Here is a 16225-nt window from a genome sequence, read left to right on the forward strand (position 1 = left end):
TTGAGCCTCCCAGCACAGACAACTCCTTGAACAAAACCCCGTAGACGAGTCGTTTCGACGGTGGGAACTGGACTTCGCTGCCTCCTAGGCTGCCACCGCGAAGGACGCCCTCGCGCCCCAGAATCTGCGAGCTGACTGGCGGGTGGTGTCGTCACTCACAGTGACGTGATGGCGGAGGAAAGAGGTGGAGCCATAGAGACTTGGCTTCTGGCCCTTCTAGCTGGGGGAGCCGGGGGTGGAGGGGTATTGGGAAGGCACTGGAGGACTGAGGCAGCCGTTCCGGGAGCCGGCCGGAGGAGGTAGGGGCGGGCGGGCCAAGTCCTCAGGCTGTTACTCGGTGGACCGCGCCCGCCTGTTTTCCTCCGGAGCCCGCTCCCCTCCGTATCCTGCTCCTCCCATCGGCACCCAGATTTCCCATCTTCCCGCTCTCTCCTCAGCCCCTGACCTCGGTCCCCTACCCGCGCCTCAACTTTTGAGCTCAGCCTCCATCCCCCGCTCCTTCTGTGCTTCATTTCCTCATTTCTTTTCAGCACCCTGCGCCCCGATGCTCCTCGCCTTCCTTCCATAAACTCGGACCGCCAAAGCTCGTGGTCCCACTGCCTGCACCATCCCCTTTCCAAAAAAGCAAAGATTCTCCCCCTCCCCAGACCCTACCACAGCAAACACAGCCCACCAACGCACAAGGGGCACAAAAGCCATCTGCTGGGGAAGCCGAGGGCGCCTTTTGCCCCCGTGTCACCGAGAATCAGAGGCAAAGGTAACCCGGGGAGCCTGGGGCCCCGGAGAGCTGGAGGGGCGGTGCGGAAGCGCAGGCGGGGCTCGCCGCCGGCCCCGCCCCGCCCCGCCTAGGCCCCCGCCCCGCCTAGGCCCCGACCCCGACCCTCCCCGCCTCGGCCCCGCCCCGCCTCGGTCTCGGCCCCGCCCTCCTGGGAAGTGGTTGCTCAGAGCAGATTAACTGTCCTCCTCCAACAGGAGACGACATGCCCTTGGTCTGGGTCCAGATGCTCTGGAGTATCATTTGAATTCTTGTTCAAGACGTCAGCTCTATGGTTGAGGTTTCCGACCAGGAGGGACTGGAACTCCTTTCCCAGCTGCAGGAAAAGAGTTGACAGTGTGAGAAACCAATTCTCTTGCTGCCTTTGGCTGAAAAGTGCCAGTAGGGTGGTCAAAAATTTTGGCAAAGCTTATTTAAAGGTTTAAAGCTCAGTTTGGGTTTCCCTTGTGGCTCAGCTGGTAAGGAATCCGCCTGCAAGGCGGGAAACCTGGGTTCGTTCCCTGGGTTGGGAATATCCCCTGGAGAAGGGAAAGGCTACCCACTCCAATATTCTGGCCTGGAGAATTTCATTGACTGTATAGAGACACGGCAAAGAGACACGACTGAGCGACTGTCACTTGGGCTCTTTAGAGAATCCTTAGCATAGGAAAATAGGCTTCCTCCACTTCTGAATTATTAGTACGTACCTTGCATATTTTCACTGATGAGTATTTTCAGTCTTTAAAGGCTTGGCAGCAGCTTGGCCAAGTAAAAAGAAAACCTAATTGAAAACAAATGCTGAAAATTTACTGTCTACTTGTAATTTTAGGCTACAAATAAGTGTGTCTCGATCAGTTTCTTAGACACTTGGCAACCATTCAAGTAAATTACTAACTACTATTTACCAGAAATCAAAATGTCTTTGAAGACCATATCATCATATGAACATCATCGTATTAGAGATCATTTCTATATGTGGGGATCTAAAAGTACCATTCTCAAATCTAGGGCTAAGAAAATATTACTCCTGATTGGTGTAAATGAAGAGTGAAATTGGAAATGAACTTGAGGGAGACTTTACGCTTTGAATAAAATATGCAAATTTTCTACACTTGAAGTAGTTTATAACACTTAAATCCTGGTATCTGAATAAATGATATGTTTTTAAGGTACTGAATTGTTTACTTACTCCTTCTGCCCAGGTCTCTATGTCGACTCATTGAGTGAAATATAAATATGGCCTTCTACAGTTATAAAACAGTCTTAGCTATTGCCCGGACAAGGTAAGCCTTGGGATTCCCTCCTCTTTCCACTATTTATATGAACCTTATTTTTCTAGATGGAAAAGATACATGTAAAAGGATAGACTCAGTACACAATTAAAGTTTTCTCGGTTTTAATTGTGTTGGCTTTTAGGAAGCAGGCATTTTAATGTATTTAAACTTACCCTTGATTTTCTATATGCTTTAGAACTCAAGCTGAGTAATTTTGTAAAAGTGTGGAACAGGTAAGATAGAAAATGTAATGGCTTTAGAGTGACACCACTGTAACTGATGAATGTTACATGCAGCCCTTAGATGTAAAAAGGAGTAAAATGGCTGGCAAGCAAGCCAATCCTAGGGCTTATACCTGTCCCAGTAAGGCCTGTTATCACTTACTTATTCCAAAGAATATTCACTGAGACCTTACTGTGTGCCAAATACATTGTACATTTTCCCTTTTGGCCATTCAAAAAGTGCTTTATCTTGGCAAAAATAGTCTGAAGGAATGGAAAAAGCCACTTCTATGCCAAAAGAAATCTCTTTGCCAGAAACTTTCTTTTACCTAGCTGGGTCTTATTTTTATTTTCAAACAATCTGATGTGTCAGTTTAGCTGAAGATTGTGAGTTGTTGCAAAATTGGAATGTAGAGATCCCTGGCTAGGGAGCCTAATTCTAATTCTTATTCCCAACATTCCTTAGGAGTCTTAGGTGAAGGACATTTCAGCTGTAAGTCCTCCTTATTTGAAGGAGTCCCTGGGCACTGCATAGACAAAGCAGTATTATGTGATTGTTTAGTCCCCACAGGGACCATGAAATGTTTCATTCAAACAATATTTCTGTCATCAGTAGAGTAGCTGAAAACACAGGTGTTCCACCTGGTTAATGATAATAGAGACAAAACTTTCAGACTTAGCCCCAGATGGAAAAATGTTTGCTTTTTAAATTAATAGTCACAGAGTTTCTAGGTTGTAACACAACAGTTATCCTTAGGAATTAACTTATTAATATTTCTCATAGAGTGTATCATTCACCCACAAAGCATACTGTTATTCAGTTGGACTAAAAAGTTGTATGTCATTCATTCATGAACATCATCAACTTTGAAAAATGCAAGCTTAAAAATGATTGTTTTATTTTTACCAGATAAAATATTTATTTCTTTACTCTTTCATTCTGTAATAGTATGTGCTTGACTCAGAGGCTGTTGGTCTTTATTCCAGATTCCCTAGCCATTTTGTCCAGCCTACCAGTTCTTCTTACTTCCCATCATTTGCATTTCTTCACTTGCCAGATTCCCATTCAAACAAAACCTATATGAAGAACTATGGAAGCAGAAAGTACTCCTATCCAAGTCAGTCAGGCAATAAAGTACTTCATTTACGAGCCAAAATCTTCCAAGAGCTGCACACATCGACTTGCTGGTCGCAGGATGTCCCCAGTAAACATCAGCAGGAACAAACAGCAAAGAAGCCTCAGGTGTCAAGCCCTCAGCCCATGAAAGAAGCAGGCGTGACGATTGAGGAAGGAAAGCGATCTTATAGACAGATAATTATGGATGAACTGAAATATTATTACAATGGATTCTATTTGCTTTGGATTGACACAAAAGTTGCTGCCAGGATGGTTTGGAGGCTGTTGCATGGACAGGTGCTGACCAGACGAGAGAGAAGAAGGGTAGGCAAGAGTCATATTTGAGAAAGAAAATGTAAAATTGAAACGAACTTTTGGTCAACCAACTTTTAAAAAATCCCTCTGAAAAAAATCCCAGAGTAGGAATAGTAATTCACGGTGAGAACCAGTTTCTGACCTATCTGCAACTGACTCGCTGTACATCTGTAGATGGGCTCTTAAAATACGTGTATAGTTGCCCATGGAATGCTTATAATTGTGTTTTCTAATTTCTCCAAGGAGTTGAGAGGCTTCAAGTTTGATATGTGCATCTGGAGTAGAAACTGCTGTTAATGTATTAAGTATATGCATTTGAAAAACCAATTTTAACAGATACCATGTTATTAAAGTACTGACTTAGATGAAAGCTCAGAGATGCCAATAATATGTTTTGATTGTCATAGATTTCCTTGAAGATATCCCATAAACATTACTTCTGAGCTAAGGTACAGAGGAAAATCCGGCCTTTCCATTTTATAAATAGCTGCCTTGGGTTTTTAATGCTTGCAGAACTGAGGCAGACTTTTGTTTTTGCCATGGCCAGAAATAATGGATATTTGCATCTGCCTTTAATTCTTTAGCTGCTGAGAACCTGTGCTGATTTCTTCCGCCTGGTTCCATTCATGGTGTTCATCATCGTCCCCTTCATGGAATTGTTATTGCCAGTGTTTCTGAAACTTTTCCCAGAGATGTTGCCATCAACTTTTGAAAGTGAATCCAAAAAGGTATGAGGATTTTGAAAGCTTTTAAAAGAATTAAGAGTTTTATCTTTTTAAGAGCAGTTTTTAGGTCTACAGAAAAATTGAGCAGAAGGTAGAGAGGATCTCCAGCTACCTCCTGACCCCCGTTCCTATTTCCCCTATAAAATTTTTTAAATTATTTTTTAAATTTATTTTTTGGCCACACAAAAATTAACTGTGACTAGATGACCAGACCCTTGCGTGCCTATGAGTAGCTCCCAAGCAGAGGGTGTCCTCCTCCTCCTCTGATGGCCATTGTAAAGGTGAAGGGCTGGCCAACCAAGGCAGCCCCTCCTTCATCCTCTCCTTCTAGGCCACTCTGCCAGACAGACGGATGAAGGCGTGGATTCCGCCCTGTGAAAGAACAATGAAGGCAATTTTTAAATCAGACTGAGAAATGTTTCCCTGTCGTAGTGACCATGGACTTGAGATTACAGAATAGTAGAATTTCACCACACTGTTTGAAAGGCATTCTTGATAGAAGGACTAGCGTTTAAGATGCCTTAACAGTATAAAAGTGTGTGACATAATCAAAGACCACCGACTGGCCCTCTGTAGTTGGAGCAGGGAATACCAGGGGATCCGTGGGAGCAGATGAGACTCACATGGTGTGCTGGGGTCAGGCTGGAAAGTATCTGACACCCTCAGGAGTTTAGACTGACTATGGTGATTGATGGAAGGTGAATGCAAAGCAGGGGATGAGAAAAAAAAGTGATCTATATTTTAGATCAGTCTAAATCATCTAATCAATCATGATTAGAGCTATATTTTAGGAAAACAATTTGCTGGCAGGAAGGATTAAAGAGGGTGGAGCCAAATGAGAATCAGCTGGAATGTTATTATAGTAGCATGAGAGAGAGAGGGAGGACAAAACCTGAATTATAAAAGCTTCATCAGGAGCAAAACCTTGAAGATGGGTTTGAGACAGATTTAAAGAGTAGAATCAAACTGCAATATTTAACTGCCTGGCAGTGGTTTGAAATTAGTTTACTTACGTTTAAAGTAGTCAGGGTCTAGGATTAATACCATGGGATTCCAAGGAAGGTGTATGTGGTGGGGTTTTTTTGTTTTGTTTTGTTTTTGGCTGCACCATGAGGCATGAGAGATCTTAGTTCCCTGACCAGGGATTGAACCTTTACCTTCTGCAGTGGAAGTGCAGCATCTTAACCACAGACCTGCGGGGGAAGTCCCCAAGGAATGTGTTAGTGAATGCAGAAAGAGGTGGGGGATGAGGTAGTGATTTATCTAAGTATTCCTCTTTCCTCAACATTGCATGTTTCCTGAACATATGCACATACATATCATGGCCACAGTATTAGAAAATACTTTCTCCTTTGCCTTGTTTGATGATCAGAGGGAGAGAGCGAGAGAGTAAACATGAGTACCTAGCTTTCTGCTTACACAAGGTCCCAGCACCATGCACTTCTCTTTCATGGTACTTGCCTGATATACTTTTAGATTAATTTGTGGAATTACCTGGAGAAGGAAATGGCAACCCACTCCAGTATTCTTGTCTGGGAAATCCCATAGACGGAGGGGCCTGGTGGGTTGCCGTCTATGGGGTCACACAGAGTCCGGTACGACTGAAGCGACTTAGCAGCAGCAGCAGTGGAATTACCGGTTTATTATTAATTGACAATGTTTGTCTCTCCCATTAGACTAGAAGTTTCCTGAGGGCAGGAATTCTTACCTGCTTTTGCCCATTTTACCCTAGCACCTAGCACACGGTGGATGTTCAATAAACAGGTGAATGAAATTGATGGCTGCATGGGTTTTAATGATGGTATTGCCATTGTGTGATTCTAGGGGGCTGATTCTTCTAAGATATTTCTAAAAAAAAAAACAAAAAAACAATGATCGTTATGATTTGCTTGTCAGAATCTCTTGGGCAACTTAAGGGGGGAATATATATATATATGTAATATATATATATATGTATATAAAACACATTTATTCCTGTTCCTCTGTATCCACCCTGATCATGGTTATTTTGAAAATACTACCACACTATATCTCTGATGGTGAACAAGGATTTAGAATTAGTGGTTAACGTAATGTCTTAAGAGTATGCATTTAAATCCTCTTGTACGTAGTGCTTTGTTTATATCTGTTATAGCATTTCATTATCTTGTAATTAATTGTTTTCTTCTTAACCTGTAAACTTCATTAGCTTAATTTCCTAATTTGGTTTATGGCCAAGGAAAATCTGGGGTCCCTCAGACCAGGGGTCCGCTTGACCAATGACCTAGATGGTTTGCACCAGGTTAAGAGATAGTGACAAAGGCTTCCCCTGAGGGCCCTATTTTGAACCCATCCAATATTTATGATGATTGCATTAGTGAGAAAGGTAAGATTAAGGAGACAAGCTGCAAATCGAGGCTACTTTTTAATTTTCTCTGGTTTTCACAAAACTCCTTGAATTAGGTCTAATAAGAATATTCATTCGTGAAGTAGAGATGGCAAGCAACAGCACCACAGGCATGTTTCTCTCATCTTTATCTACCAAGTTGTCATCATGAAGGATTAATTCTAACTTTCCTCTTCCATCATGAAGGAAGAAAAACAGAGAAAGAAAATGGCTGCAAAGTTGGAACTAGCGAAATTCCTTCAAGAAACGATTACAGAAATGGCAAAGAGGAACAGGGCCCAGCTGGGGGACGCCTCAACCCAGTTCTCCTCCTACGTCAAACAGGTGTCAGTCTTTTATATAAAACCAGACAACTTCGTGTCATCACGGAGCTTCCAGATTGTGCCTGATCTCTGAATTTGCAAATATCTCAGTTACAGAAATACAGTATTTCAAAAATTTATGGGAGTTTGCAGAAAACCAATCTTAAAGCCATCAATGCTTTGAAGATGTTAATAACTGCTTAGAAAAACAGTACAATGAAACTCAAACTTTTTAACTTCTCCTGATTGTTCAGTTGATTTAGGCTGACTTCTGACAGATTTTTTTTTTTTAACTCCTCTTTGTAAGTCAGGGCCCACTTCCAGACCTAAGATAGAATCCATAAGTGCTTTGGCATCTTTCACATGGTCTACAGGGAAGATTCTTTAAGCAGGAAGCAGGTTTTTATTAGTCCCTGTGTCCCACTGCCTAGGTCCAGACAGGCCACAAGCCCAGCACCAAGGAGATAGTTCAATTTTCCAAACTCTTTGAGGATCAGCTGACCCTGGAGCACCTCGACCGACCTCAGCTGGTGGCCCTTTGCAAACTGCTGGAACTGCAGTCCTTTGGAACCAACAATCTGCTTCGCTTCCAGCTACTGATGAGGCTGAAGTCTATAAAAGCAGATGATGAGGTAAGAGCTGAGCTACAGCTGGAGGGAATTAGCCAGGCCTTGGGGACTGTCTTAGGGTGGTTCTGTGACAAAGTGCACTGCCTTCTGTCAGGTCTGCCTGAAGGCTGGTTCTGGCAGAACGAGTGGTCTGAGCAACCACTGATAACCTGAACCTTGATGACTCACTTTCGAGGTTGCCTGTCGGCCTCTTGAGAAGATCTTGTAAGCAGTGAGTAGCTTGGATGTCTTAGCTGGGGCTAATCAAAACCAGTTAGGACCCATGGGGAAGGAACAGCAACTCAGTAGATCCCAGGGAACAGATCACACTGCCAAGGACAGTGCTCAACTCCCACCCCTCCCCCGCTGCCCCCCACACTTGCCCTGGGCTTCCTTGGCTTGGATCTTGGTGAGCAGCCCTGGTAAGAAGGGGTGGGCAAGGATGGAGGGAAGGCAGGACCCCAACATCTTCTGGAGTAAGGGCACCATGGGACTGTAACTACTTGTTAGTGTCCTTAAAAAGTGGAAAGAATGTTTCTTGAATCTGAATCAGCCGCTTTAAAAGCATTATGCCTGAGGGAGCAGGATTCCCAGCACTGAGAAGGCAGGATCCCATTGGCCCCATTTAGATTTCAGTGGTTGCTTTCAAAACTGTGGAATAAACAATCCTGGTCCCAGAAGTCCCATAGTTTGGGGTCATACCAAGTAGAAACTGTGTTAAGTTATTTATTGAGGGAGTTTTGAGGCCCAGGGAGTTGGGGCTGTTCTTAGGGGGTTGGGGGAGGAACACTGCTGAGACGTGCAACAAATGGTACATTGAAAGCTTTTCAAATGGAATGCTTTTCTAATGAGTCTTAAAGTCTTCACGAAAGGGAAGTGGAGTGGAGCTGTCACAACCAGGCGCAAGGCAATGCAAGAGGGAGAAACACCTCGGGGTCAGGCAGTGGAGTTCTGTAAATTTCTGATATTATTCACACCCGCTGGCAGGATTCCCTTCACCTCCACCACTGCACCTCGAGGTCACCTGGCTTTATTGAGCGCCTGGCATTTGTGGCAGACAGTGCAGGGGACAGAGTGGGAAAGCTAGCTGATTCTGCCTTTCCCCTGACTTGTGGGAATTGAAGGATTAGGCAAAACTGGGACCAAAGGACCTGATGCCATTCCTTCCGGGTTTTTTATTTCTTTTCCCCCAGGTAATTGCCAAGGAAGGGGTGAATGCCCTGAGTGTGTCGGAGCTCCAAGCCGCCTGCAGGGCCCGAGGGATGCTGTCACTGGGTCTCACTGAGGGGCAGCTGAGACAGCAGCTCACAGAGGCAAGTGGCCGCTTTCCTGGGCCCCGCTGAACTTTCTCCCGTCCCGTTGGCGTGTCTGCTCAGTTGCTTCAGGCATGTCTGACTTTTTGCAACCCTATGGACTGTAGCCCTCCAGGCTCCTCTGTCCATAGAATTCTCCAGGCAAGCACACTGGAATGGGTTGCCATGCCCTCCAGGGGATCTTCCTGACCCAGTGATTGAACCCGTGTCTCTTATGTCTCCTGCATTGGCAGGCAGGGTTCTTTACCACTAGAACCATCTGGGAAGCCCTCTTTCCCATTTTCAGGCCTGTTTTTCAATTTCTGCCTTGCCATCTTACCTAATTGGCCTTCTTTAACAGAGCCGTGGGCCACTGAAGAAGCTGGCTTTATTTTTGACTGCAACACGCTACTCTGTTAAATAGTTGTCTATGGCTGCTAACACACTACCACAAACCTAGCCGCTCAAAGTAACACCCGCTGATCAGCTCCGGGTCCTGCAGGTCAGAAGTGCAGGCTGTTTTCCTTTCTGGAGGCCATGGGGGAGATTCCACTTCCAAGCTCATGCAGTTTGTTGGCTGAATTCAACTCCTTGCAGCTGTGGGAGTGCGGGCCCTGTTTCTTCACTGGCTCCCAGCCCCAGGCCGCTCTCAGCCCCTCCAGCCTCTCCATCTGCAGTGAACTTCTCACCCAACCTCTAGCTCCGGATTTAAGGGCTCATGTGATTAGGCAAGACCTACCTGGGTCATCTTCGTATTTTAAGGTCAACCGACTTGAAACTTGGATTACATCTGCAGAATCCCTTCATGGCAACACAGAGTTTAATGTTTAATTGAGTAACTGGGAGAAGGCTTAGGTACACAAGGGACAGAAGTCTTGGGACTACCCTCCAATGTGCCTCCTCCTCTGGGTATCATGAGGGCCCCGAACTGAAGCTCTGATACAGGGCCTGTCATCCGGGTGAACCCCCCTGAAGGCCTGCACCTTCTGGGGCTGCTTTCCCAATTCATGCCCCAAACCAGGGTCAAGTGTTAGCTTTGTAGCAGATTCCCCTCTGATAACGTACTCTCTCCCAAACAGTGGATTTTAACGGAGCGTTTAAACTGTTTTAAGTGCTTTAAAACAAAGTAGTGACTCCTGTTACAATCCTCATTCCCAGTACTGTAAAAGGTGCTGTGGAAGGACTTCCCTGGTGGCCCAGTGGTTAAGGCTCCACACTCCCAATGCAGGTTTCAATCCCTAGTCAGGGAACTAGATCCCACATGCTGCAACTAAGAGCCCACATGCCTCAACTAAAGAGCCTGCATGCCGCGGATAAGGGCCGCCATGCCTCAACTAAGAGCCTGCATGCCTCAACTAAAGATCATGCATGCCACAGATAAGAGCCACCATGCCTCAACTAAGAGCCTGCATTCTGCAACTATAGGTCTGGCATTCTGCAGCTAAGGTCTGGCACGGCTGGGAAAAATAAGTGCTATGGAGTGTGCACAAATTATTTAGGGCTAGGACCCACTGTGGTGGCTTTGAACCACATCAGGTAGCGATTTCCTCTTCCATGTCACACCTGCTCTGATTGGAATGGGAGCATGTTCTAGGGGGTATTTAAACATCATTTATTTCCTGCATGTAGGGTATTAAGTGACTTCATCCTGTCAAATTGTTTTGTTGGAGGGATGTGTTGTTTTACAATCCCCCTTCAAGGGAGTGAGAAAACTAAGCCAACCATACAATCTTCAGTGCTATGGATTACTGTTCCCAAAATCCTGTGTTAGGATATCGCTGACATCTCATAGAAAGGAAAAGCTAAAAATGATAAACTTACAAAATGTCTTAACTTCAAAAGAAAAAATAAAGTTAAAACTATGAGATTCCATATGCACTTGTTACCTTGGGAAAGGTCAGAGGTGGGTGACGCCCCGTGTTGGGGAGGGTGTAAGGACAGAGGGGCACTCATGGAGTGCTGGTAAAACCCTGCATGGAGGTTTGGCATCAGCTTCCAAAATTTAAAAATGCATTTACTTGGACCTAGAAATTTCAGTTCTAGGAATTTGCACATATGCAAAATGACATACCTAAAAGATTATCCATTGCAGTACCATTTATGATAGCAAAAGGCTGAAAACAGCCTAAAGTTCATTAGGACAATAATCAAATAAATTATGGCATTTCCAGCAATAGAATCCTTTACAGACATTTAAAAGAAGGCAGCTCTGGGACCTCCCTGGCGGTCCAGTGGTTAAGACTGTGCTTCCATTGAAGGGGGCATGAGTTTGATCCCTGGTCGGGAAACTAGGATTCTGTATCCAGTACACTGTATGGTGTGACCAAAAAATAAATAAATAAAAAGAAGGCAGCTCTACATCTATTGGTACAAATCAATTTCCAAGATACTTCAGTGAAAGAAAGCAAACGACAAGTGTGTATATATCACCCTTAGTGTAAAGATAAACATATAATTGTATATTTGGTTTTGTTGTTAATATTTTATTGGCTCAAGTGTTGTGGCTACCACTGAGGTTTTGTTTTGTTTTGACCATGCCTCAGGGATGTGGGATCCCAGTTCCCCTGACCAGGGATGGAACCCACGCCCTCTGCAGTGGAAACACTGGTGCTGGGAAGTCCCTAAATGTATATTTGTATACGCATAGGATATCGCTGTAAGATTGTATCAGGAACTGGTACCAGTGGTTGCTTCCAGGGAGGGAAATAGGGTAGCTAGAGAATAGAGTAATTTACCTTTTGAATTTTGTCTTGTGTGCATCTATCTATCTATCTATGGTCTTCCCTGGTGGTTCAGTAGGTAAAGAATCTGCCTGCAATGCAGGAGACCCAGGTTCAATCCCTGGGTGGGGAAGATCCCCTGGAGGAGGGAATGGCAACCCACTCCAGTATTCTTGCCTGGAGAACTCCATGGACAGAAGAGCCGGTGGGCGATAGTCCATGGGGGTCAGAAAGACTCACATGACTGAGTGACTACACACATGCCCCTATCCAAAATTTGGCCAATTTGGAGCTTGAAAAATTACATCTCATTCTAATGTTAATTTCTTTAGTTATGAATGAGGTTGATGTAATCTTTTACATTTATCTACTTTATACTGAAGATATCTCCTTTGATCCATGGTTGGTGTAAGAGGTTAATTGAACCTCCCTCTCTGACTGTGAGGGGCTGTAGGGCCCAAGCAGGGATGCAGCAGCCAGGAGACATGCCCCTGTCCTTGCTGTTAGTACTCAGCGTGTGCCTGGGGGGCTATGAGACCAGAGAAGAGGAGATGCAGGGGGCGGGGGTCACATCAAACGGGGTGTGATTGTCATGCTTCATCCCTCTCCCGTTCTCCAGTGGCAGGACCTCCACCTGAAGGAGAATGTCCCGCCTTCTCTTTTGCTGCTGTCCCGGACCTTCTACCTGATAGATGTGAAGCCGAAGCCCATTGAGATACCGCTCAGTGGGGAGGTGAGTCCTGGCTCAGTGGGAACCCGGGCCCCTCGGCCAGGGCCGCTCACAAACCCGCCTCCTCTTACAGTCAGAGTAGGCCTCTCTCTTGGCTTATCTTTTGGAATTTTGCCCCAGTGGCTTTAAGATCTTTTAAAAATTCCTTTAAAAAATGAAAATCACTCAAACCACCTGTAGCTTTAGAGCTGTTTACTGTGTTTAGGAGTCTTATTTGATTTCTTATTAGGAGTCTGGCTTTATTCTTTCTAAGTATCTAGTCTTCTTAGAGTTTTTTTCCTCCTCACCATTCTTTCTCCTTTGAGATGGAATGGTTCCTGTTCTTTCCTGTCTGTCTTATTTGCCCAGATTCCTATTAATTTTTAAGTGGTGAATGGCCAATCTAGAAAATAAACAATTCCTTTGTCTCCCTTCAGCCCATTTCCTTAATTATTTGTGATTGCCTTTAACTCAGTGGCTTTTGTTCTCCTGGTGTTCTGAAGAACCCAGGACTGGCCCAATCACTAGAGCATCTTGCTCTGGGTCCATCAGAAGGGACCTCTCACTTCCCTGCTTTGTGGCTTCACGTCTGACTCAGAAGCTGCACATGTGAGAAGGGAGGGCCCACGAGAGAAGAGGCTGCACTTGTGGCCGAGTGGATGGAACCAAATGCTCGGGAATGAGGACCAGTCATTTGGAATCTTGGTTATGCTATCGACTCCTTGGGCAAGCCAAGGAAAACATGAAATCCAACATGAAAAATGTTCTTCAGGAAACACCATCTTGCTTTCCTTTTCCAAATTTTCAGAAACCGATCTGGATTTTGGCTTGGTCCAGAAGCATTCTAGGGAGACTTAGGAGATAAAGTCTGGAGCATAGACCATGTTCTAACAGGCTCCTGAGTTCTTACTCTTTCTTTGAGACAGACCAGTTGATTGTCCTTCTTAGACTGCTCTCAGTAGCAAGGAAGTCTTAGAGTAGCGAAATGTCTCAGAGCTAAATTTGAGTTTCAGAATGATTCTAGAGGGTTATAAACTCTTGATCCAGATGTTGCTTTCTGGAATTGTTAAGAAATACCTGGGAATTGGACTTCCTTGGTCGTCTAGTGGTTAAGGCTCTGGCCTTCCAATGCAGGGGCCTGGGTTCTATCCCTGGTCAGGGAATGAAGATCCCACTTGCTTCACAGGGGCCCCCTACCCGCACCCCCCACCCCCCGCCAAAAGGTGAAAAAGAAGTACTATTAAGAAAAACTACCTGGGAATTAGGGACAAAAGGACAGGCTCCTAGGCATTTTATTGTTATTGTTGTTGTTTTTAATACATGCTTTTAAACTTCTGTTCTTCACATGTACAAAAACAAGTAGCATGCTAGGTTCAGAAGAGAACTGAGACATGAAACTGAATATACTATAGTTTTGGATATATATAGCCCTTTTCCCTCCAAAGTACATGAAGAAATTACTTCCAAAGAGCAGTGATTTACTTTTCAAGCGTAATTAATATAATTGTTGAAGACAGGTTAGCTAGCTCTTCTAAAATACCACTCCCTCCCTCCCTCCATCTTCAGGTATTGCAGGAACTTCTGTTTAAGTAACACCTTTCATTTGAATAAATCATTTATTACTAGCCACCAAAAATGACACCAAAGATGTCAGTTTTGACTAAGTTGTATCAATGCTGGCAGAAACTGAGGCCTAAGTGAGAAATGGCAACTTTTGGTGTGTGTGTGTGTGTGTGTGTGTGTGTGTGTGTGTTTTGAGAGTGAGCACAGGATCAGAATCGCAAATAAGTAGCTTCCTAATAACAAAAGATTTTAAATATCAGACTCTGATTAGAGTGCAACTTTTGTATCTAGAGTGCTTAAAAGTTAAAAGATAATACTAAGTTGCTATTTCAGAGACATATACTGCCTATTTCACCCAGAAAGGAAGTCAGGAAAGCAAATTGTGCTGAAAAGTACTAAGGTAGAAGTGCTTTTGAGTTTCAGGAGGAGCAGACAGCTTAATTTATATAAAACATCTCTCTCCCTAGGCTCCAAAGACAGATATTCCCCTGGGATCACCCACTCCCCCTGAATCTAAAGAGAACAGGGCCGGTTTAGCACCTCAACTGAAGGGAACTAAGGTGAGACACTTTTGATTACATGAAAAAAATCAAGAAGTTAATTTCATTGGTGTCCTTTAATAAGGACTTATTTTTGGGTACTACTTGATCTAAGAAAGTTCGGCATCTGGCTGTATGCATTTAGGTTCCAGATTTTGCCTGTTGAGTCCTGTGGCAGACATTCAGTAGTTGTTTCAAGGATCTGGTAGTCATGGCAGTGTGACTGTAGCTCCAGTATACCTTGTGTCTTAAGTCAGTAACCCAACTCAGCTCTGATGTTTAAGGATGAAGAATGGATACAGCTGCCGTCAGTTACATCATCACTCATACCACCATCAAAGTCTATTTCATTACCTAAAGAATCCATCACTTCTGCTAAAGAAGATGTACATTTCTAAAAAGGAAACTCTTTTCCTCAAGTTGCTTTTAGGGGCAGTGAGAATCTAGAATTATAACAGTTGCAAAACACCACACCCTCTCTCTGTGTCCTCCAAACAGGAAACTGTAGGCTGAACTTCAGTCATCTTATAACCACTACATTTTTTAAAAAATTGAGTGATCCAAAAGCAAATATATATATCAACAAATGCAATCGTGGTTCAGAACTAAACATGTTAAGTCTAGAAGCTAATTAGAATATAGGCAGATTCTTATTTTCTGTTGCGCCAGATGGAAATAGTTCCCATATGTTGTGTATTTCACACAGGCTTCAGATGTCAGGAAATACTAGCAGGAAAGCAATTTAAGAATCTTAGGAGAAGTGCATGTAAATTAGAAATTACTTATCTATCCACTTTTCCCGTTTGGGAGCGAGAGCAGAAAGCAGGAGGCAGTGAACAGTAGGGGGTCGCAGGAGAGCTGAGCTGTGGGGTGGCTCTGCTGGCTCTCGAGCCCCAAAGAGGAGCCACTGAGCACCCCGAGTGTTTAACCCAGGCCTGTCTGCATGTCTTCTCTCTCACTGTGACCAGTCCCTAAAGCCCTTATGTTTTTGTACCCCAACACTCCAGGCAAAATCAGAAAAGACAACCCAGAACAGCAAGGCTAGCTCGAATGGAGCATAAGGACACATGAAGGATGGCGCTCACTCTCTGGCTTGCTGCCCTCAGCAGTGGCATCCGTGAAGGACGTCCCTGAGATAGAAGATCAGTCATTTAGCCCTCAGGGTGGTCTTTTGAGGCCTTGTAACCGTTCAGATGATGTCAGTGGCAAGACCACTGACGGATCACTTGGAAAACTATTTAATTGCAAAGCCCCTGTTCTCTGTAGCATTATGTCATCCCACGGGACCTTGTGTAAGGCCCACCTGCCATATTGTTTCTGAGCAACTTCACGTTCTTTTAAGAGAGGAAATTTTTTTGCACGAAGGAATCAGCCTGATGCCTTAAGACACCTAGTCTCCTCTAGCTCGGTAACCCGGGTAGGAACTAGGGAAACGTCAAAGTCAGTCATTGCGAGCGTTGCGCAGCCACTCTCACGCTCTCAGTGCCTGCACAACTTTTTCAGACTGAGCACGCACACACACACATCAGTAGGAACAGTGCCCTGGAAACAAAGTACCTTTGGAGACGGGATGGATGTAAGTCCCTGGTTAGGTCTTCCCGGATCTAAAGAAGAAAAAGCTTCTTGGAGAAGAAGATGGGTTCAACAGACTGGCAATCAGAGACTTGGCGGCCCCCCTCGGGCCCGCAGAGGCTGCAGGG

The 16225-nt window shown here is 44.5% G+C and overlaps 1 protein-coding gene across 9 annotated transcripts; it reads left to right on the plus strand.

Annotated features, from left to right (window-relative positions):
• Positions 1-244: 244 nt before the first annotated feature.
• Positions 245-15910, plus strand: LETM2 (leucine zipper and EF-hand containing transmembrane protein 2). 9 transcript variants are annotated; one of them, XM_065947546.1, is made up of 12 exons: positions 247-299; positions 648-757; positions 973-1113; positions 1957-2037; positions 3237-3690; positions 4266-4409; positions 6979-7116; positions 7526-7726; positions 8896-9015; positions 12334-12447; positions 14454-14546; positions 15533-15910. In XM_065947546.1, the coding sequence occupies exons 4-12, from the start codon at positions 1991-1993 to the stop codon at positions 15584-15586; spliced, it is 1365 nt and encodes a 454-aa protein (XP_065803618.1). In that variant the 5' UTR covers positions 247-299; positions 648-757; positions 973-1113; positions 1957-1990; the 3' UTR covers positions 15587-15910. The 9 variants fall into 9 exon arrangements, 8 of the variants coding, with proteins under 8 accessions (XP_065803621.1, XP_065803618.1, XP_065803619.1 ...); XM_065947545.1 differs by having other exon boundaries at positions 272-299; positions 531-757; XM_065947551.1 differs by lacking the exon at positions 247-299 and adding an exon at positions 14810-14911 and having other exon boundaries at positions 313-757; positions 15503-15910.
• The last annotated feature ends 315 nt before the right edge of the window (positions 15911-16225 follow it).

Source organism: Muntiacus reevesi, chromosome 10 (assembly GCF_963930625.1).
Source record: "Muntiacus reevesi chromosome 10, mMunRee1.1, whole genome shotgun sequence".
NCBI lineage: Eukaryota > Metazoa > Chordata > Mammalia > Artiodactyla > Cervidae > Muntiacus > Muntiacus reevesi.

Bases quoted from the DNA above. Each gene is read 5' to 3' on its own strand.
- LETM2 (XM_065947551.1), top strand. From the start codon at position 1,991: ATGGCCTTCTACAGTTATAAAACAGTCTTAGCTATTGCCCGGACAAG. The intron at 2,038-3,236 runs GTAAGCCTTGGG...TCTTTATTCCAG, and splicing joins TTAGCTATTGCCCGGACAAG to ATTCCCTAGCCATTTTGTCC. The intron at 7,117-7,525 runs GTGTCAGTCTTT...CCCACTGCCTAG, and splicing joins TCTCCTCCTACGTCAAACAG to GTCCAGACAGGCCACAAGCC.